Consider the following 25,778-nt stretch of genomic DNA (forward strand, 5'->3'; position numbering starts at 1 on the left):
TCTTTACTGGAATATACCAACATAGCCTTTGGCGCATGGGATGCGGCGTGACCTGGCAAAGTGGAATCACAAGGAAGATAAAAACCAGTTCACTTTTACATGGCAAATACAGTAGTATATATTCACTGTTTTGCCCCAGGAGTATCATAACAGCTCTTTGTTATAATATAGTCCATAAGGACCTTGTCATTCCAACATGCCATGGACTATCTTGCTGGTCACTTATACTGGTGACATCATGCTAACTGAAGATGGTGAGCAGGAAGGGACAATTGCCTTAGATACTCTGTTAAGATGCATGAGTCCGTCAGAAGGTGAGAGATAATCTCCATCACCTGTCTCATCCTGGGTTATTCAGATAGTAGCATCTGAGGCTAAGTCTTGTGTCCCTGTATGGCATTAGGGAGTGTGATCTTAGAGAGCAGAAGTGAAAAGGAAAGGGAGGTGAGGTAGGAGGAAGAGCCCAATAAGAGGCATTAGACATGACGGACTGCTCTGCAAGCATTGTGAGACCATCTTCCGAGATGCCTTATAAATTACTTTCTTGGCACAGTGCATCTGGAAAAGGAAGGGAAAAAAATACATCTACTGGCTTCTATTGGCTCAAATTTTGCCCCACAGGGTGTTATTTGCACTGCACTTCCAGGTTGCTCATTGCAGGCACTAAGGATAGTGCTGAGGATGTCATGCCTTAGCATCAACAGGGAAGCCCTGGTGTGGAAGTGAAAGGTGCTCAATGTGGACATGAGGCCAGGGGCTGTGAGTTGTATCTGACTGAAGTTGGTGAGAGTCCAGGTAGAGTTGGTCTCCACAAAGGGGACTGCTGTTAGAACAAGTGGCCAAAGACCCTGGAGACAGGTGAGACTAAAAGAATTTCAAGCAGCTGTCTTAATTTGGATTCCCACAGCAGAAGACTTGGAGGCAAGGATTCCACTGCCAGCAGTTCACTTGGTCAGTTTTCTTAAGAAGCACTGGAAGGGGAGTGGGGAAATGAGGCGGCCAATGAAGAGTGAGTGCACAATACTCCTGTGGGAAACCGGAGCTCAGTCCTGTGGAAACTCTGGATAGAAGTGTAGAATGTGTGCCTGCCTGGGTGTTCCCACCAGCTGGGTAAGGGGGCTGAAATTCTCATCCACCAGCTCCTGACCATCACTGATTGAAAGCTGCTTAGGGAAGGGGGTTACTCCATTAATTTCCCAGCACTTCTGGTCTTCTGTGCTTGTGGGCAGAGCAGGCTCCAGGGGCCAAAGAAAGTGCTCAGGTGAAGGGATGCAGGTGCTGGCAGTTGGAAGACAGCCACCCTGCACATAAATGATCAAGATGGAGGGGATCTGGACAGGATGTTGTAGTGGCACATAAAAGGTGTCTGATACATTCCCCCTCCTTTTTCTTTTCCTTTTGGATTGTCAGATTTTCAAATCTATCATTTTCTCTTATGTTGAACCAATGACTCTTGTCTCAGCCCATGGCCCTCTTTGCATATCCAAACACATCAAGACGCTCAGCAGAACAAATGAGTCCTCCTTGGAAGGTAGTTGTGGGCTTAAACAGTCATTATTTTCTCTTGGTTATCCCAAAGGCAGCTATCTCTTTAGTTATTCTAATAAATTCTATTCTAGTTAGCTAGTTAAATCTATTGCACTTTTTCTGCACATTAAATCAGATGATATGCAAGCTCTAACTACCTTCTGTAGATATTCTCACCACAACTCCACAAGGGAGGCATTACACCCATGTAGTGAATAAACTGAGGTCTAGAATGACATGCACTATATTCTTGGTAACTTCTTCAGAAACCAAAGTTTTAGATGATTTCCACAGATTTCTTGTGCCCCTTCCAGCTGCTTGAGACAGTATGGAGAATGCTTTTGGATACTGAGCTATCAGGGATGTTGGGTAGATTATGGGAAAATGGAACAGCCTATTAATTTAGTCGAGTCCTGCAAGAGTTGGGACATAAGATCCCCAGTCTTCATACATCCCAATCTCACAGATTACACTGAACGGTGGTAAACAATTTAGACCAGCTTGGGTATGACACGAAGCTTCCTCTTGGCTATTTCTACAACGTAACATTGAATGGAAGGAAATCACTTAAGCCTTAAAAACACTGTCTGGCAGGAGGTAAAATGCCTGCTTGGCTTCCTGCCCCATCCCTCCCACACCCACAGCTGGGACCGTTTGGCCCCCACTTCAGCTCCCAGGCCTGAGACCCTCCCTGTTCTTCATCTGTCTGAGTTCAGGGACAAGCTGCAAGCTGAGAGCCCTTCTTGAATATGAACATGGTCTGGCTTCCCAGGAGAAATAGGTGCAAAATCAACAACCTTAACACGAGTCTATTTCCAGTCATTTGTAGAGGAGAAGTGTGCTTTGGGGACCTTCATTTTTAGATTCCAGTGAATTGGGTATCATCAGTTACACAGAACCAACAAAATATGAAATGTGCACGCAGGACTTCCCTGCAAGAGTAGTAAAGGAATCTGTTGCATTATGCATATGTATCTTGGACTGATAATTGGATCACAATCAAGCCTTCACCCTTCAGGTTATATATGTAACTGAGCAGGCCAGGTTTGTTTCATAATGGCACCTTCATTTTCATTTTATTCAATGTACGCACTTTGTGTATTAAACAAGTAGAAATATGTTCTTTCCCATCTTTCTTTAAACATGTTCTTCTCCTCATTATCTTCTGTTTACCCATATTTAACAGGAACATGAGCATTCAACCTATTCCATTTTTTCTTATATGCAAAGGCAGAGTGCAACTGTGATAAGGGGCAATTGATTCTTAGCTTTGGTTTTGGGGACAATAGGGGGTGGTGGGAACTATGGCAAACTGGACAGTACTGCCTTAGCTGAAGGCAGCAGCCCCTATTCAATGCCAATCAATTGTTGGCACAGAGAATGAAGGCCCTATGTTGCCAGGTTTTCCAAAATTTCAAAAAGAATCCAGAAGTCTCAATTTTGATGTGCAATTTTCTAATTATCAAATATTGCTAGCCAATTTAATTTGGTGGTTGACACCCAGCAGACCAGATAAAACATATCTATGGGCAAAATTGAAGGCTGGGCATGGTGGCTTATGCCTTTAATCCCAGCACTTCAGAAGGCTGAGATGGGTGGATCAACTTGAGGTCAGGAGTTTGAGACCAGCCTGGCCAACATGGTGAAACCCCGTCTCTACTAAAAATACAAAAATTAGCCAAGCGTGGTGATGGGCGCCTATAGTCCCAGCTACTCAGAAGGCTGAGGAGGAGGATCACTTGAACCCGGGAGGCGGAAGTTGCAGTGAGCCACCATTGCACTCCATCCTGGGTGACAGAGCGACACTCCGTCTCAAACAAAAACAAAAACCAATACCAAAAATGAAACAAAATTGAGCCCATGGCTGCCAGTTCACAATCTCTGGTTTTAAAACTGTCAGACAGAACCCTAGATCTACCATGTAGCCATAACTGATGTGGTTTTTCTAAGCAGTATAGAAATATAGTTCTAAGAAAGTCAATTATATTCCTAGTTAATGTGGTACTTTACAAACAATAGAGAAATATAGAATTACAAAAGCAAATTCCCTACGGTTAGTGAATCAAAATAAAATAAGGTTAGGCCCATCACAGAGTGGCTGCAAGTGGGAGAGAATTTACATTCACAGGGAATGTGAACAGATTAGGAAAGAGGCCTCAAGTGGACAATTTTGTTGGGATGCACTTCGCCTTATGTGTTAGCTCCACATGAGGCCAACCTGGCTCTCGAGCTGCTTTGGCTGCTGGAGCCTTAATCCCTTAAGAGGTTCATCTAGGGTCCCCCCTCTGTCTTGCCAGTTGCCCCCCTCCACAGGCTGCAGCCCCAATGAGAATATCCACAACCTCTAATAATTGAAGCCAAAATCCAATGGACAGAGAGCACTGTGGTGTACCAGTAGGTGGTCCCACCAAGGGACTCACAGCCACCATTCAAATCAAGGTAGTTGTGTCCATTATCCAGGTGGAGAAATAAAAAATCAGACCAAGGGCAAGATTTGCCCAACTTCACCCTGCAGCCAGGGCCAGCATTGGAATGGAACCCAGACTCCTGATCTCCAGGCCAACCATCCCTCCTCTGAGCCCTCACCACCCAGGCTGGCATAAACCCTTTCATATCTGAGTGCTCTGTGTCTCCACTGCGATTTTGCTCTTGAGGGTGGAGAGTGAGTCTAACCCTCTTGCTTACCAGCAGGCAGCATGGCTGAGTAGAGAGGAGCATGGGTGTTGCATCTGCCATTCATTAGCCTTGGAATGTTTTGAACCTCAGCTTTCTTATCTATGAAATGGGGATCATGACAGTATCACCTTTCCATGGCTGTTGTGGGTATTAAATGAGATAACACAGCTAAAGCATTTAGCACAGGGCTTGGGACATAATCCACACCAAGTAAGCATTAGTTACTATCTCCATTCCCATGCCATCTCCTCTGCAAGGCTAAATCACTTGGCAAGAGGTGACCCGTCCTCTAAAGTGGAACTGAATCAAACACTGGAACTGACCACAGAGCCACGGCCCACTGTGGCTACTTGGTCCGTCAGGAAGAGAGGTTCCTAGTGTTTGCCTGGCTTCAGAGCTGTCCAGGTCTCAGCCAACTTCAGCGGTGCCTCTTCTCACTTGAAGATCTCACACTATGTGCCGGGTGGTAATCTTAATAATAAAAAGCGACCATTGAGGGTTTACCCAGTGCCCTGCGATAAGCTCTGCACAAATGGGTTAGTCTGCCCTGCACCGCCTCACTCCCACTGAGGGCTTTTGGAGGCTGAGCCTGGTTCATGTCCCCCATATCTCATCACAGGGCCTCGTGTGATGCCTCACTCAAGACTGTGCTCCTTCATTCATCCAGAGTTTATTGGCATCTCCTACTACCTGAGCTGTTTTAGGCAGGGAACAAAGCACAGATAAGCCCTCCTGGAGCTTACATTCTGATGAAGAGGGCAGGCAAGGTATAGATAGGGAGGAAAGCCCTGGAATCCAGTATATTAAAAACTTTCATTAGGACTATCTCTGCTGCATTGAGTTGTATGTATCACTTATGGCCCCCAGGCAGGTCCACTCCTGGGCATTCAAGTGGGTCCATATGTCAGGCGTGCAGGGTGGGTCACAGCATCTAGGAGCTCAGTGCAGCTTGGGACTTTGGGACATACGCTCCACCTCTCTGAGCCTCAGTCTTCTTGTCCATCATATAAGGAAATCACTGATTCCAGCCTCCCTGGGCTGTGGAGAGGATTCCCTCGGCGGCTGTGAAAGAGTGCTTTCTTGCGGGTCAGCCCCGACAGGACAGACTTAAGGGCCGGAGGGAGCCCATCCCGCTTGCCCCAGCGAACGCGGGCGCGGGGCTTTCCTCGCAGGTTACATAAGGCAGCCGCGGGGGGAGGCAGCAGAGGGGAGCGCACGTCGGTCCAGCGGGAACGGGGCGTGGGGAGGCGGCCGGGGCGGCCGGTATCCCGAGGAGTGAGTGCGCCGCCGCTGCCCGAGGTGGGGCGCAGCGCGCGGGGGAGCTCAGGACGCGGCAGAGTCGGGTTTCAGAGCGCGGGTGACTCAGGGCGCGGGCCGGGAGCCGGGACTCTGCCCGCCGCCGCCGCTGCCGAGCGCCGCCTTTGTTCCCTGCAGGAAGGGCGAGCGCGGCGGCCAGCGCTCAGCGACCCTTCCTCCTCCGCTAAGCTCCAACGCTCTGCTCGACTCGCCGCGCGCCTTCTGGGGCTCCGCAGACCCGCGAGATGGCACCAAGGTAAGACCCGCTTCTCTGCTTCCTCGCGTCCTGGGCCCCTCCAATACTCTTGCCCGCCTCACCTTTTCTCCCTCGGGCACATCTTGCAGGAGGAACAACGGGCAGTGCTGGTGTCTGCTGATGCTGCTCTCGGTCTCCACGCCCCTCCCTGCCGTCACCCAGACCCGCGCTGCGACAGGTAAGCAACCTGGTCGGAGGGTGGCACCGGCTGCCTCCGCGCCCGTGGGGGAACTCGGTTTTGGCGGCGGACGCGGCTGCGATGCGTGCCTCATTCCTGGACATAAAAGGGAGTCTTGCCACTCCGTGCGCACTGGCGGTCCCGCGGGCGGCTGCCTCCTGGCAGTGCAGGGGTTATAGCTGTGAATGGGATCCCTGGGCAGCTGGGGCGGTTGGCGCGCTGTCTGGGCACCCGAGATGTCTGAGCTGGGTGCGGAGCCTCCAATCTTAGGCAGAGAGGGACTTTGGAAACAGCGCCAGCGCCAACAGCCTCAGCGCACCCAGCGCCAGCGCTTAGGTTGTGCGTGCTGGCTAGCTTCTGGTAAGGGCAGGTCTGGTGCCTGTCCTCACACAGGTGAGAAGCATGAACACCGGGAGGGACATCTGGAGCTTTTGCTGCTCAAGAAATAACGGAACTGAATTGCTCGGATGCTTAACCCAGCTCTGAGTTACCTAAGCGGTCACGTCTATCATGCGCAGTGGCTCCACCGGTGGTGGAAAGAGCTGTGGCCTGAAAGCCAGTGGTCTATCCCTTCCGTTCCCCGGGCCTCAGTTTCTCCAGCAGAACTCAGGCGGTTGGCTGAATAGTAAGATATAAGTTAAAGTAGACCTAAGTTAAAATGGGCCTCGGTTAAGGTCTGACTGCCTGGGTTTGAACTGTGGCTGGCTGAGTGATCTTGGGCAATGATTTCATCGCTCTGTGCCTCAGTTTCCCCATCTGAAAAAGGCGATTAATTAGACCATTTTACCTTCCTAGAAATGCTGTGAATATTAGAGAAATTAGAAATAATGTGCTTTCCATGATTCCACTACATACTAGGCACAAAATAACTGATAGAAATTACTGCTTGATTCTTGCAGTAACTATGTGTTGAAAAGCAATGCATGTATTTTTATTTTTATTTTAGGTTCACGGAGTGGTCATGTGTGGTTTTTTACAAGGGTATATTGCATGGTGCTGAGGTTTGGGCTTCTATTAATCCCATCACAATGCAGGTATTTTTATAACATTGAGGTTGAGAGAAGCTTAGAAAGTGGCCAGTCCAAAAGCCAGGACTTGAATCCAGGTCTGTAGGCTCTTGCCCTTGCTCAGCTCTTTCTCCATGCAGTTTTGCAGAAGAGCCATGCTTTCTATAGCTTCTGACCTCTTCCCCTTTGAATTGGGGGATTAGTACACAGCTTCAATTGAATAAGGGAGCAGAAAGTCTAGGAAACAACCTCTAGTCGGCCCAAAGGAAATGGGATTGAGAAGGTGGCCTTGGTTAACTCTTTGTTTGCCTGAAGAAGCCCAAGACAGCCCATTGTCTCCTGGGCAACAAGACCCAAATCCGATGATAGCTTTTCCTGCCAGAGCTTCCAGCCTGGCATTTATTGCAGATCAAAGGGCAGCTGGAGTATAGTTTTAGCTTCTCAGCCCCATGGCTCATGTCAGAAAGTTGCAATTTTGCATATGATATAGGGCCCTGCCAACTCAGTGGCAGAGGCCAAATTTGGGTTCCATGGTCTTTTGTGAACTTTGCTGCAACTTCCAGTTTCCCAAAAGGAAGACGGATCTGGGGATAGGAACTTTGGTGTTTCTTTCTCCTCCTGTGTGTGTCGCTGGGATCCCTCAGTGTCAGGGCTGTTGTTTCTAACACAAAGGAAGTCCTATTCCCATTTATAATGTAAAAAGGGAGGGCCAGCAAACCTTCAGGAGCTGAGAAGGGTCTAAGGAGGGCCATTTGCAACTGATGGGTTTTCAGTGCCCCTTTGGGGATATGAAACGATTCCTAAAAATGTAAACTATCCTCCTGCAAACTGAATTTTTAATGCAATTTAATATCCCTAATACTTGTAAAACACTTTGTATATCCAGGTGGAGGTGTGAACATGTTCATATTTCATTCCTCCAATCCTTACAACCACTCCAGGGGGTGGGGACTGAGAACAGTTACTATCTCTGTTTTTCAAATGAAGAAACAGAGGTCCAAAGTCACAAGACTTCTAAGTGGCTGGGGTGGGATTTGAACCAGAGAGTCTGACTCCAGAGTCCTTGCTCTTAACCATCCTAGTGTGTAGTTAGAGGAGCTTCACGGATGGAGAAGGCTTTAGGGGTTCCATGGTCTCCAATGAGCCCCACAATCTGAATGTCACAATTGTAACGTGAGTCCATTGCATCTGCCTGGCATTGTGCAGTCTTCAAAGCACAATGTCACCTTCACCACATCCCTGGAATCATCACTCAGCAGTGCCGAGAAGTAAATTGGGCTCTGTCTTACAGAGGGGATGTGACTTCCTCAAGGCCACATGACTGTAACTGGGTAGATCCATAATAGCCCTCTCATGTCTGTGAACTTCAGGGCTGGTGCTATTCCTTCTATAGGGCCACTGCTCAACTGGCTATAAAAAACAATTGCCAAGACTTCATAGCACTATGAACCAGCAGTGTTCTAAGTGCCCTGCCATGAATGAGCTCAGTCAATCATAACAACAACCCCATGTCTTATCCCCTTTTACCGATGAGGAAACAGGAACAGTCATTTGCCCAAGGGCATGTAGCCTTCAGTAATATAAGCACAATTTGAGCCCAGAGGGTCTGACTCCAGAATCTGTACTTGTAACCACTACGCTGTATGCTTAAGTGGGGTGGCTTCTGAAAGCATGTTTGTAAGTGGGCTATTATGAGCAGAAATACATGTTCCCAACGATTTACAGTTTCTTAAAATGTTAAATATATACTTACCCTACAATCTAGCATTTCTACTCCTAAGTATCTACTTAAGGGAAAGGAAAGCATATGTCCACCCAAAAACTCATATGTATGTTCATAGCAGCATTATTCATAATGGCCAAAACTGGAAATAAAGTTAAATTCACCATTAGCTGGTGAATAGATAAACAAATGAGGTGTATCCATTTAATGGAATACTACTCAGCAATAAAAAGGAATGAAGTATTGATCAGTGCTACAACAACATGGATAAACCTTAATACCATTAAGCTAAGTAAAAGAAGCCAGACATTAAAAAGAAATACATTGTAAGAGTCCCTATATATGAGATTTCTGTAAAGGCAGAACTACAGAGACAGAAAACAGAAGCAGAGATTGACTGCAAAGGGGCATGAGGAAACTTTTTGGGGAATGTTCTAAGACTGGATTGTGGTGGTAGTTGTGCAAATCTATAAATTTACTAAAATAATCTAACTATACATTTAAAATGGGTGAATTTTATGGAATGTAAGCTATGCCTCAATAAAGCTGCTTCTTAAATAAAAGAATGCATTTTCCCAGAGCATCTAAGCCCCAGATCTGGTGGGGCTTCAAGGTGGGGTTCCTAGCCAGCCTGGTACAGAGCTGGCACACAGCTCACAACTTAAAAGCTGCCGGCCTCTTAGGGCATTGATTCTCTCAGAAAATGGGTCCAGAGTCCCGCCTGCACCTCCAGGCCTCTGGATCGACTCTCCCTACCATCCCTGAATGCCACTGTGGGCCCAGGACAGGGCTCCTCAGGTAGGGGTAGAATACAGGCATATGGTTTTTTTGCAGATAGTTGATCTCTTAAAAAGTGGGTCTTTGTAAACTTCCTGATATCCTGCACTCCCTAAAACAGCACAAGTTCAGGTATTGGAAAACCTGGGTTCCAATCACTGACTTCCTCCATGAACTTAGATGAGTTGCTTTTCCCACTCTGAGCCTGTTTTCCCACCTATGAAGTGGAGAGGCAAGAGTCACTCATCTTTGTAGTCCTAATTTAAAATGTTGGGAAACAAAACAAAATAATATTTTTCTAGTGTGAGGTTTGATCATTTCACATAGTTTAGTTCAACAAACCCGTTCTGTGCTGGCCCTCATGCTGGCTGGGTACAGAAAGGATTTGGGCACAGAGCTGCCCCAAGGGGATCATAGTTCATAAGAAGAACGAAAGGGCCACAGACAACTGTAATGCCATTTTTCCTGAGCTCTTCTCATCTACTATCCAGAATGTCCTGTGTGCAGCCAACCCCATCCTCCTACACCATCCTGTTTAAAGAGACACTTGTCAGTGGGTGTCACCCACATGGCCTCTTGTACCTCCAGTGGTCAGGGTTGAGCTGAAGCACAGCACCAATCCTTCCTTTTCCTGGTAAAGTTTCAGTGTCATTGGAATACCCAGTATTTTAGAAGATAAGGGGGCTATTGTCCAGGTAGAGATGGTGGTGTCACAAGTAATTTGTTCTTGCTAATAGAGTGTTGATGGTTGCAAATTATTTGCTTGTCTTTAAACTGTTTTATTGTGAAATACAACATCCATTCAGAAAAGTGCATGCTAAAGGTACAGTACAATGATCTATCACAGAGCAAACATTTATGTAATCCAGATGAAGATACAGGATAATCCCCAGAAGCTCTCCTGAACCCCTTTGCTGTGGTTTTATTTTCCCTTCTTTCTCTCTGAGGTAACCATTACCTTGACATTAATAGTCATCACTTTCTTGCTTTTTAAAAATAGCTTTACTATCTAAGTGTGTATCCCAAAATTCTGAAGTTCAGTTCTACTCAATTTTGAACTTTTTACCTGCAGAATCTATTCTTTGGTGTCTGATTCTTTCAATGAATAAGTTTTTGAGATTTATTCATGCCGCTGTATGTGGCTGCAGTTCATTGCCATTGCTGTATAATATTCCATTGCATTAGCATAGCATATATTGCTTATCCATTCTTCTCCAACATTTGTGTTGTTTCCATTTTGGGCTAATGTAGTAGTGTCACTCTGAACATTCTTGTGCATTTCTCTCAGTGCACATGTGCATGAATTTCTGTTGGTTCTATACCTAGGAGCAGAGTGCTGAATCAGAGTGTGCATATCCCCCAACTGAGTAGACAATGCCAGCATGTCTTCTAAATGGTTGTATAGATCTACACAGCTACCAAGAAATGAGGGTCTCCATTTCTTCACATCCTCAGCAGCACTTGGTCTTGTCACTGAGCTTAACTTTAGCATTTCTAATGGGTGCATATTTGATCTTACTGTAGCCTTAATTTCCATTTTCCTAATTATTAAGTTAATCACGTTTTCATATGTTCATTGACCATTTAGATATCCAGACTTACTTTTTATTGAAGTGAAATTTACATTATATAACATTAACCATTTTGAAGTGTACAATTCAGTGTCATTTAGTACCTTCACAATATTGTGCAATCAACGTCTCCATCAAGTTCCAAAACGTTTTCATCATCACCCCAAAAGAAATCTCTATGCCCATTAATCAATTGCTCCCCATTCCCCGCTTTTCCCAGCTTCAGGCAGTCACTAAACTACTTTCTGCCTCTGTGGACTTGGCTATTCTAGATATTTCATGAAAACGGAATCATACAGTATATGACCTATTGTGTCTGACTTCTTCCATTTAACATAAAGTTTTCATGGTTCACTCATGTTGTATCATGTGTCAGTACTTCATTCCTTTTTATGACTGAGTAATATTCCATTGTATATATATACCACATTTTGTTTTTCCATTCATTTGTTGATGGACATTTGGGTTATTTCTACCTTTTGGTTTTTGTGAATAGTGCTGCTCTGAACATTTGCATACAAGTATCCAGATGTTTGACGGCCTGTTTCTACTTCTTTATACCTAGGAGCAGAATTTCTGGTCATATGATAATTCTGTCTTTTAAGTATGAGGAGCCCCCAAACTGCTTTCCACAGTGGCTGCACCATGTTTACATCCCCACCAGCAATGTTTGAGGGCTTTAATTTTGCACATCATCACCAATGCTTGTTTTCAGTTTTTAAAATTATAGCCATTTTAGTGGATATAAAATGGCATCTCATTGTGGTTTTTATTAGCAGTCTTTCTTTCTCTCTTTCTTTCTTTCTTTCTTTCTTTCTTTCTTTCTTTCTTTCTTTCTTTCTTTCTCCTTCCTTCCCTCCCTCCCTTCCTTCTTTCCTTCCTTCCTTCCTTCCTTCCTTCCTTCCTTCCTTCCTTCCTCCCTCCCTCCCTCCCTCCTTCCCTCTCTCCCTCTCTTTCTCTCTTTCTCTCTTTCTCTCTTTCTTTCTTTCTACAGCGTCTCACTCTCTCGCCCAGGCTGGAGTTGGTGGCTCATCTTGGCTCACTGCAACCTCCACCTCCCAGGTTCAAGCGATTCTCCTGCCTTAGCCTCCCGAGTAACTGAGACTACAGGTGTGCCTGGCTCATTTTTGTATTTTTAGTAGAGATGGAGTTTCACCGTATTGGTCAGGCTGGTCTTGAACTCCTGACCTCATGATCCGCCCACCTCGGCCTCCCAAAGTGCTGGGATTACAGGCATGAGCCACTGTGCCTGGCCTATTTGCAATTTTCTAATGACAAATGACATTGCGCATCTTTTCAAGTACTACTTGGCCACTATCTTCTCTGGAGAAATACTGATTTAATGGGAAGCATATGAATCAGAGCAGTGCAGAACTTCCCTCTAACCACCCCACTCTTGCTCCCTGGCAGTCTGACGTGCTTTTCTGAGTGAGAGAGATGTGGGTAGAAGTCACACCTGAAGTTTTGCCTCCTTGGCCTGTAGTCTCCATCTCCCAAAGGACAATTGTCTAGAGCTGGCCACTTTGTCCAGAGCTGGACTTTAGCCATTTGTCATTATTATAAATAGTGCTGCTGGGACATCTTCAGACAAAAGACCTTTTTCTTTTGGATTATTTCCTTTGGCAACATTTCCCCCCAATGAACTCACCCATCAAAGAACAGAACTGGTTGGACAGTTCTTACTATGTATTTAGATGGATTTTTCTTATTCAGTCATGATGCTTCCTAGTTTAATTGCTCTCACTGGGTTCTCATTGTACCTGAGATGCAGTCATGCTCCTGGCCCCGGGGACCCTGCCTTCCTCCACTAACACTAAGTACCTATGGACTTCAGCTCACATCAAATCACTGGCAGGCTTCTGAATGGGACATGCAACGTCCCACATCTGTGCTTTTGCATAGGCTAGTGCCTATTTTATTTTATTATTATTTTTTGGGACAGGGTCTTCTCTGTTGCCCAGGCTCTAGTGCAGTGGTACAATCTTAGCTCATTGAAGCCTCAGAGTCCTGGGCTCAAGGGATCCTCCTTCCTCAGCCTCCTGAATAGCTGGATTACATACCCTCACACCCAGCTAATTTAAAAATTTTTTGTAGACATAGAGTTTTGCTGTGTTGCCCAGGCTGGTCTAAAACTCCTGGCGTCAAGCAATTCGCCCTTCTTGACCTCCCAAAGTGCTGGGATTACAGGCGTGAGCCACTCCACCTGGCTACCAGTACCATTTTAAAAATGCCTTTCCCGCACAGTACCTGGCGACCCCCAAATCATCCTTTTAAGATTCTGCTCTGGGAAGCTGTCTCTCCTCTCCCAGGCATCATGAGCATCTCTTGGTCTCGGGGCTTCTCAGACTGTACTGTGACCGCTGATTAGTTGCCTGCCTCCCTAACTGCTACATGGGAAGTTCTACGAGGCAGGGATGGGCCTGTCCAACTCTGAATCCTGGAACAGGGATCCCAGGTGCAGGGACTGGCATGAAGTGGGTACTCAGCATACTTTTTCAATGAATCAAAGAAGGAATGAAGGGGTTAGTCTAGCCTGTGGTCTAATGCACCAATTTACTATATTCTCTGTGGTGCATAAGTCATCCCAATTCTTCCATGGCTTTGTCAGCTGTAGGGTGACCTTGACTGAGTACTCAGGGAACATTATAGGGCTGTCGTTTTCTTCAATAGTGTAATAACTAGTTAGGCTGGAATTCACACTAATGTTAATTTGCTCTTTATCTTTCTTATTACATTAATTGGATAAAAATTTATTTTCCAGCTTCTCTCTACTCATCTTACTCCTGATTGCCTCAGTTTGTCAAAAGTTGTGCATTTATCTTCTTTCTTCTAGCTAAATATGTAAGTTGATTTTCCAGTTTTCTTTTAATATCTACTGCTTGACCACTTAAAATGAACCATAGATTAGGATATAATCTCTCTTTTTTTAAGATAGGGTCACACTATGTTGCCCAGGCTGGTCTTGAACTCCTGGGCTCAAGCAATCCTCCCAACTTGGCCTCCCAATGTGCTGGGATTACAGGCATAAGCCACCACACCTGGCGAGATTAGGGTATAATCTAAAGCCAGTTCTTTTCCAAAGTGGTCCCCAGGTTTCCCCAAAGTACTAATTGAAGTGTGAGCTATTGCCCCATCATTGTGCTGCCCATCATTGTTGTATGATATCTTATCATATAATATTTTTTCTTTTAATGGTATACTTTTATTTCTGGTATCTCTGTACTACTGATCACTTTCTTGTGCTAATATGTGTATGTCATTTTAAATCCATACAATTTTGATGGTTGTTACTTTGTGCTGTGTTTTACAGTCTGGTAAGAGAAGTTACCCCTGCCTGCCTCCTTCATTAAGCCACAAATTCTTTAGTATAGGTTAGCTTATTCCATAATTTCTGCGTGATATGATTAGATAATGGGAACATACCAGTGGTAGTGGGTAGGTGAGGGTTGTAAAAAGGAGGCAATCTTACAATAAGACTCAGTTTAAGGCATTAATGTCTAGTGTGGAGAATGGATAAGCCAATAAGACCTCAAAGTCAGAGCATCAGATTGTGGGGTATGACCTATTGCTGTCAACAAAGCACCCAGAGGAGCTGAGGTGGTATCAGAGGTGTTGGGAGGAACCAGGTTTGCTGGCTGATTACCTTCTTCTGCTGTATCCAAACTACAGAGAGGAAAAGTCTAGGGTTAGAGCAGATCCCAGTCAACATCTAATGAGAGAGACAGGGGGCCCCAGTCACCTAATGAATGCAGCCCACTCTTTAGCCCCATTATAACCAAACTCAACCCAACCCAACCCTATCCAACCCAACTCATCCTAATCCAATTCAACCCACCTAATCCAATACAACCCAATCAAACTCAACGCAATCGAACCCAACCCAACTCAACCTAATCCAATCCAACCCAATCCATCCCAACTCTGCCAAATCCAATCCACCCCAGTTCATATTTGTTGCATGCCATGGGTGATTTAAAGGACTGAACAGGGCAAAAAACTATTCTGAGGGCCCTGGTATCTTTCTCAAGTGACCAGGACCCCTGACCTTAGATGCCAGGGAACCCCTTTCTGGGTTTGGAGATCCTGGCTGGAGTCTGGCTTGCAGGCAACAGCCTGGCCTTAGGCCTCTCTAGGGTTACTCCTCCCATCACCGAGGGACTCAAATGCCACCCAGCTTAAAACCCCCCTCCCATCTAGGCAGTCTTTTGTGACTAGCTTCCTCCCAAAGGGAATTTCTGTTGAAGTCTTCAAAATGGTCTGTCTATACTGTATTATGGCTACTCTTAAAGATGTCTGTCTTCCTCCTATTATTCCTGGCTTCCTGCTGTCCCAGGCACACTCTGGAGTGGGTGGCAGGATGGCTGAAGAGCCGCATTAGACTCAGTGCCCATCCCGGAGGGACTCATAGTCCAGTAGTAGAGACAGTGTGTGGAAGCTGGCTTGCATGCTAAGGAGCTTGTCCTGAGTTTCCTAACACAGTGTAAGCAAGCATCTGCACTGCCAAAGTAGGGATGTCCATTTCCACCAGGAGATGGGAGAGGCAGAGGGATGTGAGAAGTGTTTGTAAGAGATTCATTTTTTCAATAACGTTAAAAAAATTGGTAATAAAAATAATACATAGTTATTATGAAAACTAGGGCCAAAAAGAGTAGTTTAAAAAGATCACATATTATCTTGTGACTCAAGGATAAACTCTGCTAGTATTTGATGGACTGTGTTTCAAGTTTATTTTCCACTCCTAAGTATGCACATAGATCATAATATGAACAGAACATTCTGTACATTGCAGTTAGTATTTAGTTGATGGCTTTTTCCCCCTTAACAATCATCTAGACACCTTCTCTGGAACATTAAATACTCTTCTCTAATATTTTTTGTGTTTGTAATAGTATTTCACTGTTTGGTTGTCCTGTAATTAAACTTTTAGGCTGTTTCTCATTGCTCACTATTATGAACACTGTTGTGACGATTGTAGTCTTGTAGCTTTGTATTTGACTACTTCTGCAATTATTTCCTAGCACAACACAATTTCCTAAAACAAATAGTTGGGTCTAGTGCATGCCCGTTTTTAAGGCTTTTGTTGCATTGTTCAGAAAGGCAATAATAATTTATACTCTCTGCAACAGCATATGGGAACGCCAAGCCCACCCTTCCTTGTCTATTACTGCTGTGTCTCTAACCCAAAAGGAGCAAATGACAACAGGTAAAGGAACAGTGCCAGCATCCTTCTCCAAATTGTGGCCTTACTCAAAAGAGCTGAGGGCCCCTCCCACCCTCCCTCTCCACCCTTCTCCTTCATTCATCCATTTTGCACGTGTCTGTGGAAGGGCTAGAAGAGGGTTTTTCAGGAAATTAGAATGTGAGAGCTCATGTCATGAGGACCTTGGTTGTCATCAGGCCTCCAGTACCTTGGAATCATTTTGGGGATTCCAAGGGGGCCTGGTGCCCAGTCCTCCAGCTCTTCAGGGATTCTTCATACATCTGAGATAAGGTCCAGACACCAGCAGGTTTGAAAATCTCCTGGGTAGAGTCTAAGATGCAGCCAAGGCTGAGAACAACCAGTGCAGTCCAACTGCTTCCTTTCAAAGGTGGTGATGCTGAGTCCCAGAGAGGGATTTCTTGTCTTCCTTATCTGTAAATTAGGGCAATTCCTACTCTAAGGATTAGTAAGCATCGAGCCTGTCACTGGTGATCAGTTCAATGCCTCCTTACTTCCCTGCTCCCACATCACTGTGGGTTCCTTGAGGGCAGGAAGCCGTTTTTATTTATCCATGTTTCCCCAGCATCTGACGTGGCACTAAATGGACACAATGAGCATTTGAATAAGTTAATGAATGAATCATTCAAAGCCTGGGACTGTGGAGATCTTAGTGAAAACCCAGCATTATGAACCCTTGACCAGCAAAGTCTATGTGCGCCTCCAGCCACACTGAAAGACCACCCTGCAGCCATCCTCTGTGCAGGATGATGGGGCTGGAGTAGGGTGAGAGTATAGGCACTGCCTATAGTATATATGCCAAGAATAGAATGTTTCATGAAAGAAAAGTTAAGCTGTGCTTTTTTTGGCATAGGAAAGTTACAACCATTTCATCCCACAGAACATAAGGGTAGAGATTCTAGCTGATGACAAGCTGAACCCAAGTTCTTGCAAGTTCAACAGCAGTACATACAGAACTTCTGAAATAGGCCCAGCCAGCTGCTTCTCCCCTTCAACTACAGTCTTAGTGGCTGGCTAGTTCTGACTTGATTGTCTAGCTCCGAGAGGGAAAGTGACTAGCTCATGGTCACAGTTCAAGTTGGCAGGTCTAGAACCAGGTATCCTTACTCCCAGGCCAGTGCTCTGGTGCTTCACATGAACCTAAGAAAATACCAAGAGTACAGTTGGGGTACAGTGGCTCACGCCTATAATCCCAGCACTTTGGGAGGCCAAGGCAGATGGATCACCTGAGGTCAGGAGTTTGAGACCAGCCCAGCCAACGTGACAAAATCTCGCCTCTACTAAAAATACAAAAATTAGCCAGGTGTGGTGGTGCACGCCTGTGGTCCCAGCTACTTGGGAGGCTAAGGCAGGAGAATCTCTTGAGCCCAGGAGGCAGAGGTGGCAGTGAGCCGAGATCACGCCACTACATTCCAGCCTGGGTGACAGAGCAAGGCCCCATCTCAAAAACAAAAACAAACAAAAAAACAAAAAACAACAACAACCAAAAAACAGTATGATCTGTGCTAATAATTATATAGTGCTTTTTATGTGCCAGGTGCTGTTTTAAGTTTTAATATATAGAATATACATATATGTTATATATACACACACATATATCTGTGTGTATATATACACACATCTCTGTGTGTGTATGTATATGTTTTATATAATATACATTTTATATATACATTTATATATATGTATGTGTATCTGTGTGTGTATTTAATATATGAAATTCTCACCACAGCCTTGTGAAATGAAGAAATTCAATTACAACTTGACATCAGCACACAGGTCTGTCTCCCAGCCTCCATCCTCTCCACCCTAGAACCCATCCTCCACACTGCAGCCACAGTAATCTTCTAGCTTCTTGCTACTCAATCTTCTTGCTTCTAGCTTCTTGCTACGTGTGGTCCATGGACCAGCAGCATCAGCATGACCTGGGAACTTGGCAGAAATGCAGAATCTCTGGCTTCACCTCCAGAACTCATAAATCACAATCACACCATCTAGGGGACTGAGGATCACATTTTAACAAGATCCTTGGTGATTCACGTGTACTTTTAACATTTGAGCAACACTCTAAACCAGCTCTGATTGTGTTGCTCCATGCTTAGAACCCTTTGCCATCTTCCCACGATCACCATCTGTGGTAGGCAGGGTCATGGCCCTCTGAAGGACCCACAGCCGAACCTCCAGGATGTGTGACTCCATTAGGTTCTATAGCAAAGGGAGTTAGGCTGCAGATAGAATTAAGGTTGATAATCAGCTGACCTGAAATGAGGGAGATTGTCTCAGATTATCTGGTTGGGCCCAATATCATCACAAGGGTCCTCAAAAGTGGAAAAAGGAGGCAGAGGAAATCAGAGTGGTGTGATGTGAGAGGACTTGAGCATCCTTGTTTGCTAGCTTTGAAAATAGAGGAGGCCAGGCGCAGTGGCTCACGCTTGTAATCCCAGCACTTTGGGAGGCCGAGGCAGGCGAATCACGAGGTCAGGAGATTGAGACCACGGTGAAACCCTGTCTCTACTAGAAATACAAAAAAATTAGCCGGGCGTGGTGGCAGGCGCCTGTAGCTACTCGGAGAGGCTGAGGCAGGAGAATGGCGTGAACCCGGGAGGCGGAGCTTACAGTGAGCTGAGATTGCGCCATTGCACTCCAGCCTGGGTGACAGAGCGAGACTCCGTCTCAAAAAAAAAAAAAAGAAAAGAAAATAGAGGAAGGGGCTGCAAGCCAAGGAATGCAGGCAGCCTCTGGAAGCTGCAAAAGGCAAGGGAACTGATTTTCCCTTAGAGCTTCCAGAAAGAAGCATGGTCTGCTGATACCTTAATTTTTATCTCAGTAAGACCTGTGTTGGACTTCTAACCTCCAGAACTGTAAGATTAAAAAACTTGTGTTGATGTAAGCCACTAAGTTTGTGGCAGTTTGTTATAGCAGCACTGGAAGATAAATACAGCCTTCTACTCCTTAGTGTGGCATTTGAGGCCCTCTGAAGTTCCACCAAGTGCTGTCCTGGCCTCATCTCCCAGAATATCCCTTCCCACACCCTGATCTCAAACCAACAGAGCCTCCAGAGTAGCTAGAGTATGGGAAGGGATGCTGAAAAAAACAGACTAGGGTTATTTCTCTCTCTCTCTCTCTCTTTGTGTGTGTGTGTGAGACAGATTCTCACTCTGTTGCCCAGGCTGGGGTGCAGTGGTGCAATCACAGCTCACTGCAGCCTTGACCTCCCTGGGCTTAAGTGGTCCTCCAGCTCAGCCTCTCAAGTAGCTGGGACTGCAGGTGTGCGCCACCATGCCTGAATAATTTTTCTACCTTCTTTTTTTTTGTTTCTTTTTTTAAGAGATGGGGTTACACTATGTTGCCCAGGCTGGTCTCAAACTCCCGGTACAGGCACCATCACACCTGGCTGGGGTTGCTCTCTGTACCACCAGCACCTAGCCCTGTGCCTGGCCCCTGGCCAGTACTCAGGCAATGCCTTTTGAAGTAATAACCCAGTGGAACCCTATTACGTTCAGGTCGCCACCAGCCACGGAGGAGCCCATGACATGCCGGAGGCAATTATGGCAACAACGCGGGACATGGTGGAGACTCTCCCAGAGCCTCAGCCTTAACAATCCTTTGCTCTTCCTCTGCTGTGGGCAAATCACTGTACCTCTCTGGGCCTCAGTTTCCCCATCTGGGAAATGAAGGGGTTGGAAAGGCCATTCTAAAAGCATCGTTAGAATGAACATTCTAGGATATCTGAGTTCAGTTTGGCCGCACTTTGTGGCAATTGGGGGCAGTGATTCGACTCAGCTCTGCTCAGCCCTGTTCATCTCACTGCTGAGCACATCCTTCACTGTCATCCCATTCACAAAGTGGGATACAAAACTGCCCAGCAACTGTGTGTATTTGGTACAAAACAGAGACTACAGCTGCTCATTCCCCCTGTCTAGTTAAAATGCCAAATTACTCACTCTCCCACGGAAAGAAAAAAAGGAGGGGTGGAAGAAACCATTTCTCACTGCAGAGTTTTTCCATGTGACATATTTTCTAATTTTATTTCAGGTCTAACTGTCTGCAGTAGATGGCTCCATTTCAGGGTCTTCCCCTCCCCTTTTAGGATATGAGCTTTCGTTAAGGAATGAAGTGGCTTTATTTGTTTAATATTTGCAAGTGTGGGCTGATATCAAATTGCAACTGAATGTCTTCATTTTCTTGGCAGAGGGAAGTTCTCTAAGATGCCCCAAACTGGTTTAGTGGCTTGGATTCCTTGGTTCTAGGCCTGGTCACAGGAGCTTTGCCAAGTCCCTTCCATTCTCTGGACTCAGATACTCAATCCGCAAAGTGAGGAAAAGGCTGGCTCATCAACGGAGATAGGGTGGCTGGATTGGAAGCCGTGGCTGATGCGCCCCATTTCTAAGAGTGGTTCCATTTGAGACTGTATTGGAATGGTATGCAGCTCAGTTTATGTCTGTGCTCAGCTCCTGTCATCTCTGCACTGTTGCTTTAGTTCATGGAATGGCTGAGAAATTTTTCATACCTGGAAAGAGTACTGTAGCTTTGTTTTTTTTTTTTTTTTTTTGAGACGGAGTCTCACCCTGTCACCCAGGCTGGAGTGCAGTGGCGCAATCTCGGCTCACTGCAAGCTCCGCCTCCCGGGTTCATGCCATTCTCCTGCCTCAGCCTTTCTGAGTAGCTGGGACTACAGGTGCCTGCCACCACGCCTGGCTAATTTTTTTTTTTTTTTTTGTATTTTTAGTAGAGACGGGGTTTCACCGTGGTCTCGATCTCCTGACCTTGTGATCCGCCTGCCTCGGCCTCCCAAAGTGCTGGGATTACAAGCGTGAGCCACCGCACCCGGCCAGCTTTGTTTTAAAGAAATTAATTCTGGCCAGGCATGGTGGCTCACACCTGTAATCTCAGCACTTCGGGAAGCTGAGATGGGAGGATCTCTTGAAGCCAGGAGATCGAGACCAGCCTAGGCAATATAGTGAAAAAAAAAAAAAAAAAAAAAAAAAACCTAAAATAATCTGAGTGTGGTGGCATGAACCTATAGTCCCAGCTACTCAGGAGGCTCAGGCAGGAGGATCGATCACTTGAGCCCAGGAGACACCATGCCCGGCCAGAATTAATTTCTTTAAAATAAAACTACAGTACTCTTTCCAAGTTATGAAAAATTTCTCAGCCATTCCATGAACTAAAGCAACAGTGCAGAGATGACAGGAGCTGAGCATAGACATAAACTGAGCTGCATACCGTTCCAACACAGTCTCAAATGGAACCACTCTTAGAAATAAGGCTGCAGTGAGCTATGATTGTGCCAGTGCACTTCAGCCTGGGCAACAGAGTGAGACCTTGCCATAAAAAAAAAAAAAAATTAATTCTGCCCCTGCAATGTCTGTTGCATGCAACCTCTCCCTTCTATCTTCTTGCCCTACCTGGCTTCAGGCCTGTGTTACTTCTTTCTGACGGTTTGCTCCCTGGCCAGCAGGATCTCCCATCTCTCTGTCCTCTAGCATAGCTTCTCACTGTGAGTCAGAGTAGCTTGTCTAAAATACAGGTCCCATCATGTCACATCCCCTCTCAAAACCCTTCCATGCTTTCCGTGATGCATAATACATTCCACACTCCTTGAGTTGCAGTTCAAGGCCTCTTCTCCTCTCACATCCCTCCCCGTGCCCTGGCTCTACCGCCCTGAACTGCTTGCTGGTCTCTGAATTGACCATGCATGTTCCCTTCTCCAAGCCTTTGCTTGTGCTGTTCCTCAGCCTGCCCTATGGAAATCCTCCTTTGCATTTTCACCTTGATAGACTTGTTGCTTAAACTGTGGTCCCTGGACCAGCAGCATGAGCATCATCCAGGAGCTCATTAGAAACAGAGTCCCAAGGCCGGGCACAGTAGCTCACACCTGTAATCCCAGCACTTTGGGAGGCCAAGGTAGGGTGATTGCTTGAGGCCAGGAGTTTGAGACCAGCCTGGGCATCATAGTGAGACCCCATGTCTATAAAAAATGAAAAAATTAGCCTGATGTGGTGACATGTGCCTGTAGTCCCAGCTACTTGGGAGCCTGAGATGGGAGGATCGCTTGAGCCCAGGAGGTTAAGGCTGCAGTGAGCCGAGGTCACACCCCTGAACGAACCCCAGCCTGGATGACAAAGGGAGACTCTGTTTCAAAAAGAAAAAAGAAAAAAAAGAAAAGAAATACAGGATCCCAAATCCTGCCTCAGACCCACAGCATCAGATCTAGACCCACAGCTTCAGATCTGTACCTTAACCAGGCCCCCAGGTCATGTGTGTGGCACTCAAGTGTAAGCTGCAGTGCTGTGTAGCTTGGTGGGCAAGTGCTGAATCTGGCCAGTCAGATAGAGCTGGCCTGGTTCCAGGCTCTGCATGTATCAGTTGGTGACCTTGGACAATGTACTAATCCTTTTGAAACCTCAGTTTCCTCATCTGTAGAGCGAGGAAACTATAAATGAAATAATGCCCCAAGCTGTTAGCACAGTGCCTAGCACATGGAAAGCCCTTAATGAAGGGGAGTGGCCAGTAACAAGGTTCCATCTCAGTGCTAGCTGATGTTGTGCCTAAGCTGTCCTGTGTCCTTTCTCAGCATTGCTTGTATCGGGTTTATTCCATCGGGGTGAGAACTCATTTGCAAGTCCATCTTGCTGAGGACAGGAAGGGCCAGGACCATGTCATTTGTGTTTGGAGTTTAGAATCATTGACCTTCCAGTGGAGGGAAATAAACAATCATAATCCGATGTGGGGAAAGTGAAACATAGCTAAACAAGGACTTTGCAAAGTGGGTGGGATCGAATTCATTCCAGAGTTTCTGCTCTTGGTGGAAATGGCCATTCTGCCTGTTGTAACCTGGGGGCTTTCTCATTCATCCATTTGTTCACTCACTTTTATGTAATATGTATTGACTGTCCTCTGAATACAAGCAATGTGTGATATCCTGGGCAGAAAATGAAAAGCAAGATAGGCTTGCTGCTTGCTATAGGATCCTCTAGGATCCTATAGTCTAATGGGGGACATTGATGCTAAATAAAGGATTGTTCAAAAAGACTCTTTATGTTTATAAATGGTAGAAAATGTTAGAAAGCACAATGGGAGCTACGAAAGCACATGCCAGGACACTCTCATCTGTAGCAGGGTGTCAGAAGAGTCTCCCCAAGGAATGAAATTTAAGATGAGGTCTGAGGGGTGAACAGATTTAGCCAGGAAAGGAGGTGGGGCTGATGGGCTGGAAGAGGAGTGGAATGTTCCAGATACAGAGAAACAGAATGAGGAGAGGATGGAAGAGACAGCCTGAGTGTGGCTCGAACACGTTGAGGGAGGAAGGCAGGGTGAAGTTTCTGGGATGAAAGCAGGACCTTCGCCCAGGAGCTGCTTTTCCTAGCCTGGCCCTAGGGGAGCATCTTGGCTTCCCACCATCCCTCAGTCTTACAGCACTACCACCCCGGGCCACCAGGGGTAAAGGCCTTTCGTCTAGGTAGAGTGCAGTCAAGCCCTGGATTCTACTACCTGCCTTGCTCCTGCCTCTGCTTATCAGACAGTGAATTGCTTCAGGGCAGGGGCAAAGGGTCTCTACCTTTATATAGCATAAGAGAAGAGAATTTAAGAGGCTTGCAGTAAAATATCAGGAAGCCAGAGTCAGAAGAGAGCCTGGAGCCAGCACAAAGAGCCCCTGGTCCACCTTGGCCTCTCAGAGCCTCCCAGGCCATGGCAGCTGCCTGGCAAAGAGGTGGTGGAGGCAAGTGAGGAAGGTTTCTAACAATTGCTGTCTGTGGTTAGACTCCAGTCAGTCCCGGCTTTGCAAAGCTTCCTCCCATCTATACAATGAAGAGGTCAGACCAGTGCTAAGGTCATCCAGGTCTGACATGATCTCTTTTTATTTTTTATCTCTCTCTGGATCTCTGTATTGAGAACGTGCATCCGTGAACATAGGAAGAATACTCTTGCCAGGGAACAGAAATGCGGTTTGGGGAGGAATAACTCGGGTGGGAGGTTTTTAGATGCCTTCACTCAGGGAGCAATTCCTTTAGACATGGTTGTACCCGTGAGATGTGGGGGATGCGTTACGCCTCTCCTGTCCAAGCCATTCCTTTGGAGACCTGCTTCTCAAACGGGTGTGCTCACAGTCCTTGGCTGTGTGACAGTGGCATGCAAAGAGCCACATTGTTTATTTCCTGGAGCATTTTACTCAGTGCTTGGTAATTTGTGGTGAGGAGACCAGTAACAACTGGGGAATAATTTGGAACATTTTTATATTATTAAAACAAACACACACACGTTTGGAGTGGAATTCAAAACTTAAGTGCTTTTAAAGATAAAGCAAGAGAATTAAATTTTCAAGGTCCTGGGGGGCTCTTTGGCTAGACTCAGGCCCTCAGGTATATCTGATGACAGAGTGCTTTAGCAGAGATGATGTTATATACAGATTTGAGGTCCCCAACTTGTGGGGGATATTTAGAATTATTGCAAAGGATACACGGACATTTTCTGTCTGCAGATACCTAACACCTGTGTGTGGAGGGGGCTATTAATGCTTTGATATTGACAAGATGGGGATGGTCACTGCCCTCCAAAGCTTTGGATTAGAACTGTCAACTTCAAGAGGGAAGGAACTTGTCTATCACTGCTGGATCTCCGGCACTTAGAATAGTGCCTGCTATACAGCAGGTGCTCAATAAATGCTTCTGGAATGAATAGAAATGTGTGTGTTGATGGCCATGAGAAGCTTTCATTTCTCCATCCACGTTTACCTTTCCAGGAATGGTGTGTGGGGCTGCTTTAGCATGGAGATCTTGGGTGGAATGTGAAGAATGCTGTCATGCATATGCATGTGGGAGGCTGGTCAGCCTTGCTCTGGTTCAAGATTTCTAAGAATCACTCTTTGGAGGCAGCCTTCCACCCAGCGTGGTCCATGCTGCATAGCGTAGGCTCCTTGTGTGAGAAGGCACAGTTCACCATTTATGCACCTTGGGTAGCTAGGACCCCCTGGGCCTCACTTCTCACAAGGCCTGCAAGTCCCCCCAAACACCTTACTCCCATCAGAACCCACTGGGAAACTGAGGCCTCAGAAAATGCTGGACTTTGGGGATCAACTATTCCAGCTCCCCCAAATTGCAGATGGGAAAATGGAGGTTCAAAGAGAACAAGGAACTTTCTGGGAATCACACACATTTTAGCTATGTGACTCCCAACAGGTTCCTTGTTCTAGAACTGGGTCTGGAACTAGGTCTTCTGATATCCAGGTGGGTGGCATCAATCCATTTTGAAATTCCCCAGTGCTGCTTGATCATATCCATACCATTCTCAGGGATGTGCCTGACAGTAGTGTGTGGTTAGAGCTGAGCTTTGGAAACATCACATGAACTTTAAATCCTAGTTCAGCACTTTTTTTTTACTACGTGACTTGGGCACATTGCTCAGAAAAAGCGTGGGTTTCCTCATCTGGATGGTGGTTGTGGGTGGTGGGTATAGGAGTCCTACCTCCTGGGGCTACATGAGCTACTCAGCAGGTAATGCCCAGGAGTGCTCAGAGCCAGGGATGGGGAACCCAGTGCTGAGCCATCCGTC

The 25,778-nt window shown here is 46.0% G+C and overlaps 1 protein-coding gene across 1 annotated transcript in view; it reads left to right on the plus strand.

Annotated features, from left to right (window-relative positions):
• Positions 1 to 5,613: 5,613 nt before the first annotated feature.
• Positions 5,614 to 25,778, plus strand: part of COL15A1 (collagen type XV alpha 1 chain) — a 135,534-nt gene continuing 115,369 nt past the window's right edge. Inside the window, exons 1-2 of the mRNA XM_032164666.2 lie at positions 5,614 to 5,755; positions 5,845 to 5,933. Of these exons, the coding sequence (XP_032020557.1) occupies positions 5,745 to 5,755; positions 5,845 to 5,933 (100 nt within the window). The 5' untranslated portion in view covers positions 5,614 to 5,744. The remainder of the gene's footprint in view (positions 5,756 to 5,844; positions 5,934 to 25,778) is intronic.

The sequence above is a fragment of the Hylobates moloch genome, unplaced genomic scaffold, assembly GCF_009828535.3.
Source record: "Hylobates moloch isolate HMO894 unplaced genomic scaffold, HMol_V3 SCAFFOLD_10, whole genome shotgun sequence".
Taxonomy (NCBI): domain Eukaryota; kingdom Metazoa; phylum Chordata; class Mammalia; order Primates; family Hylobatidae; genus Hylobates; species Hylobates moloch.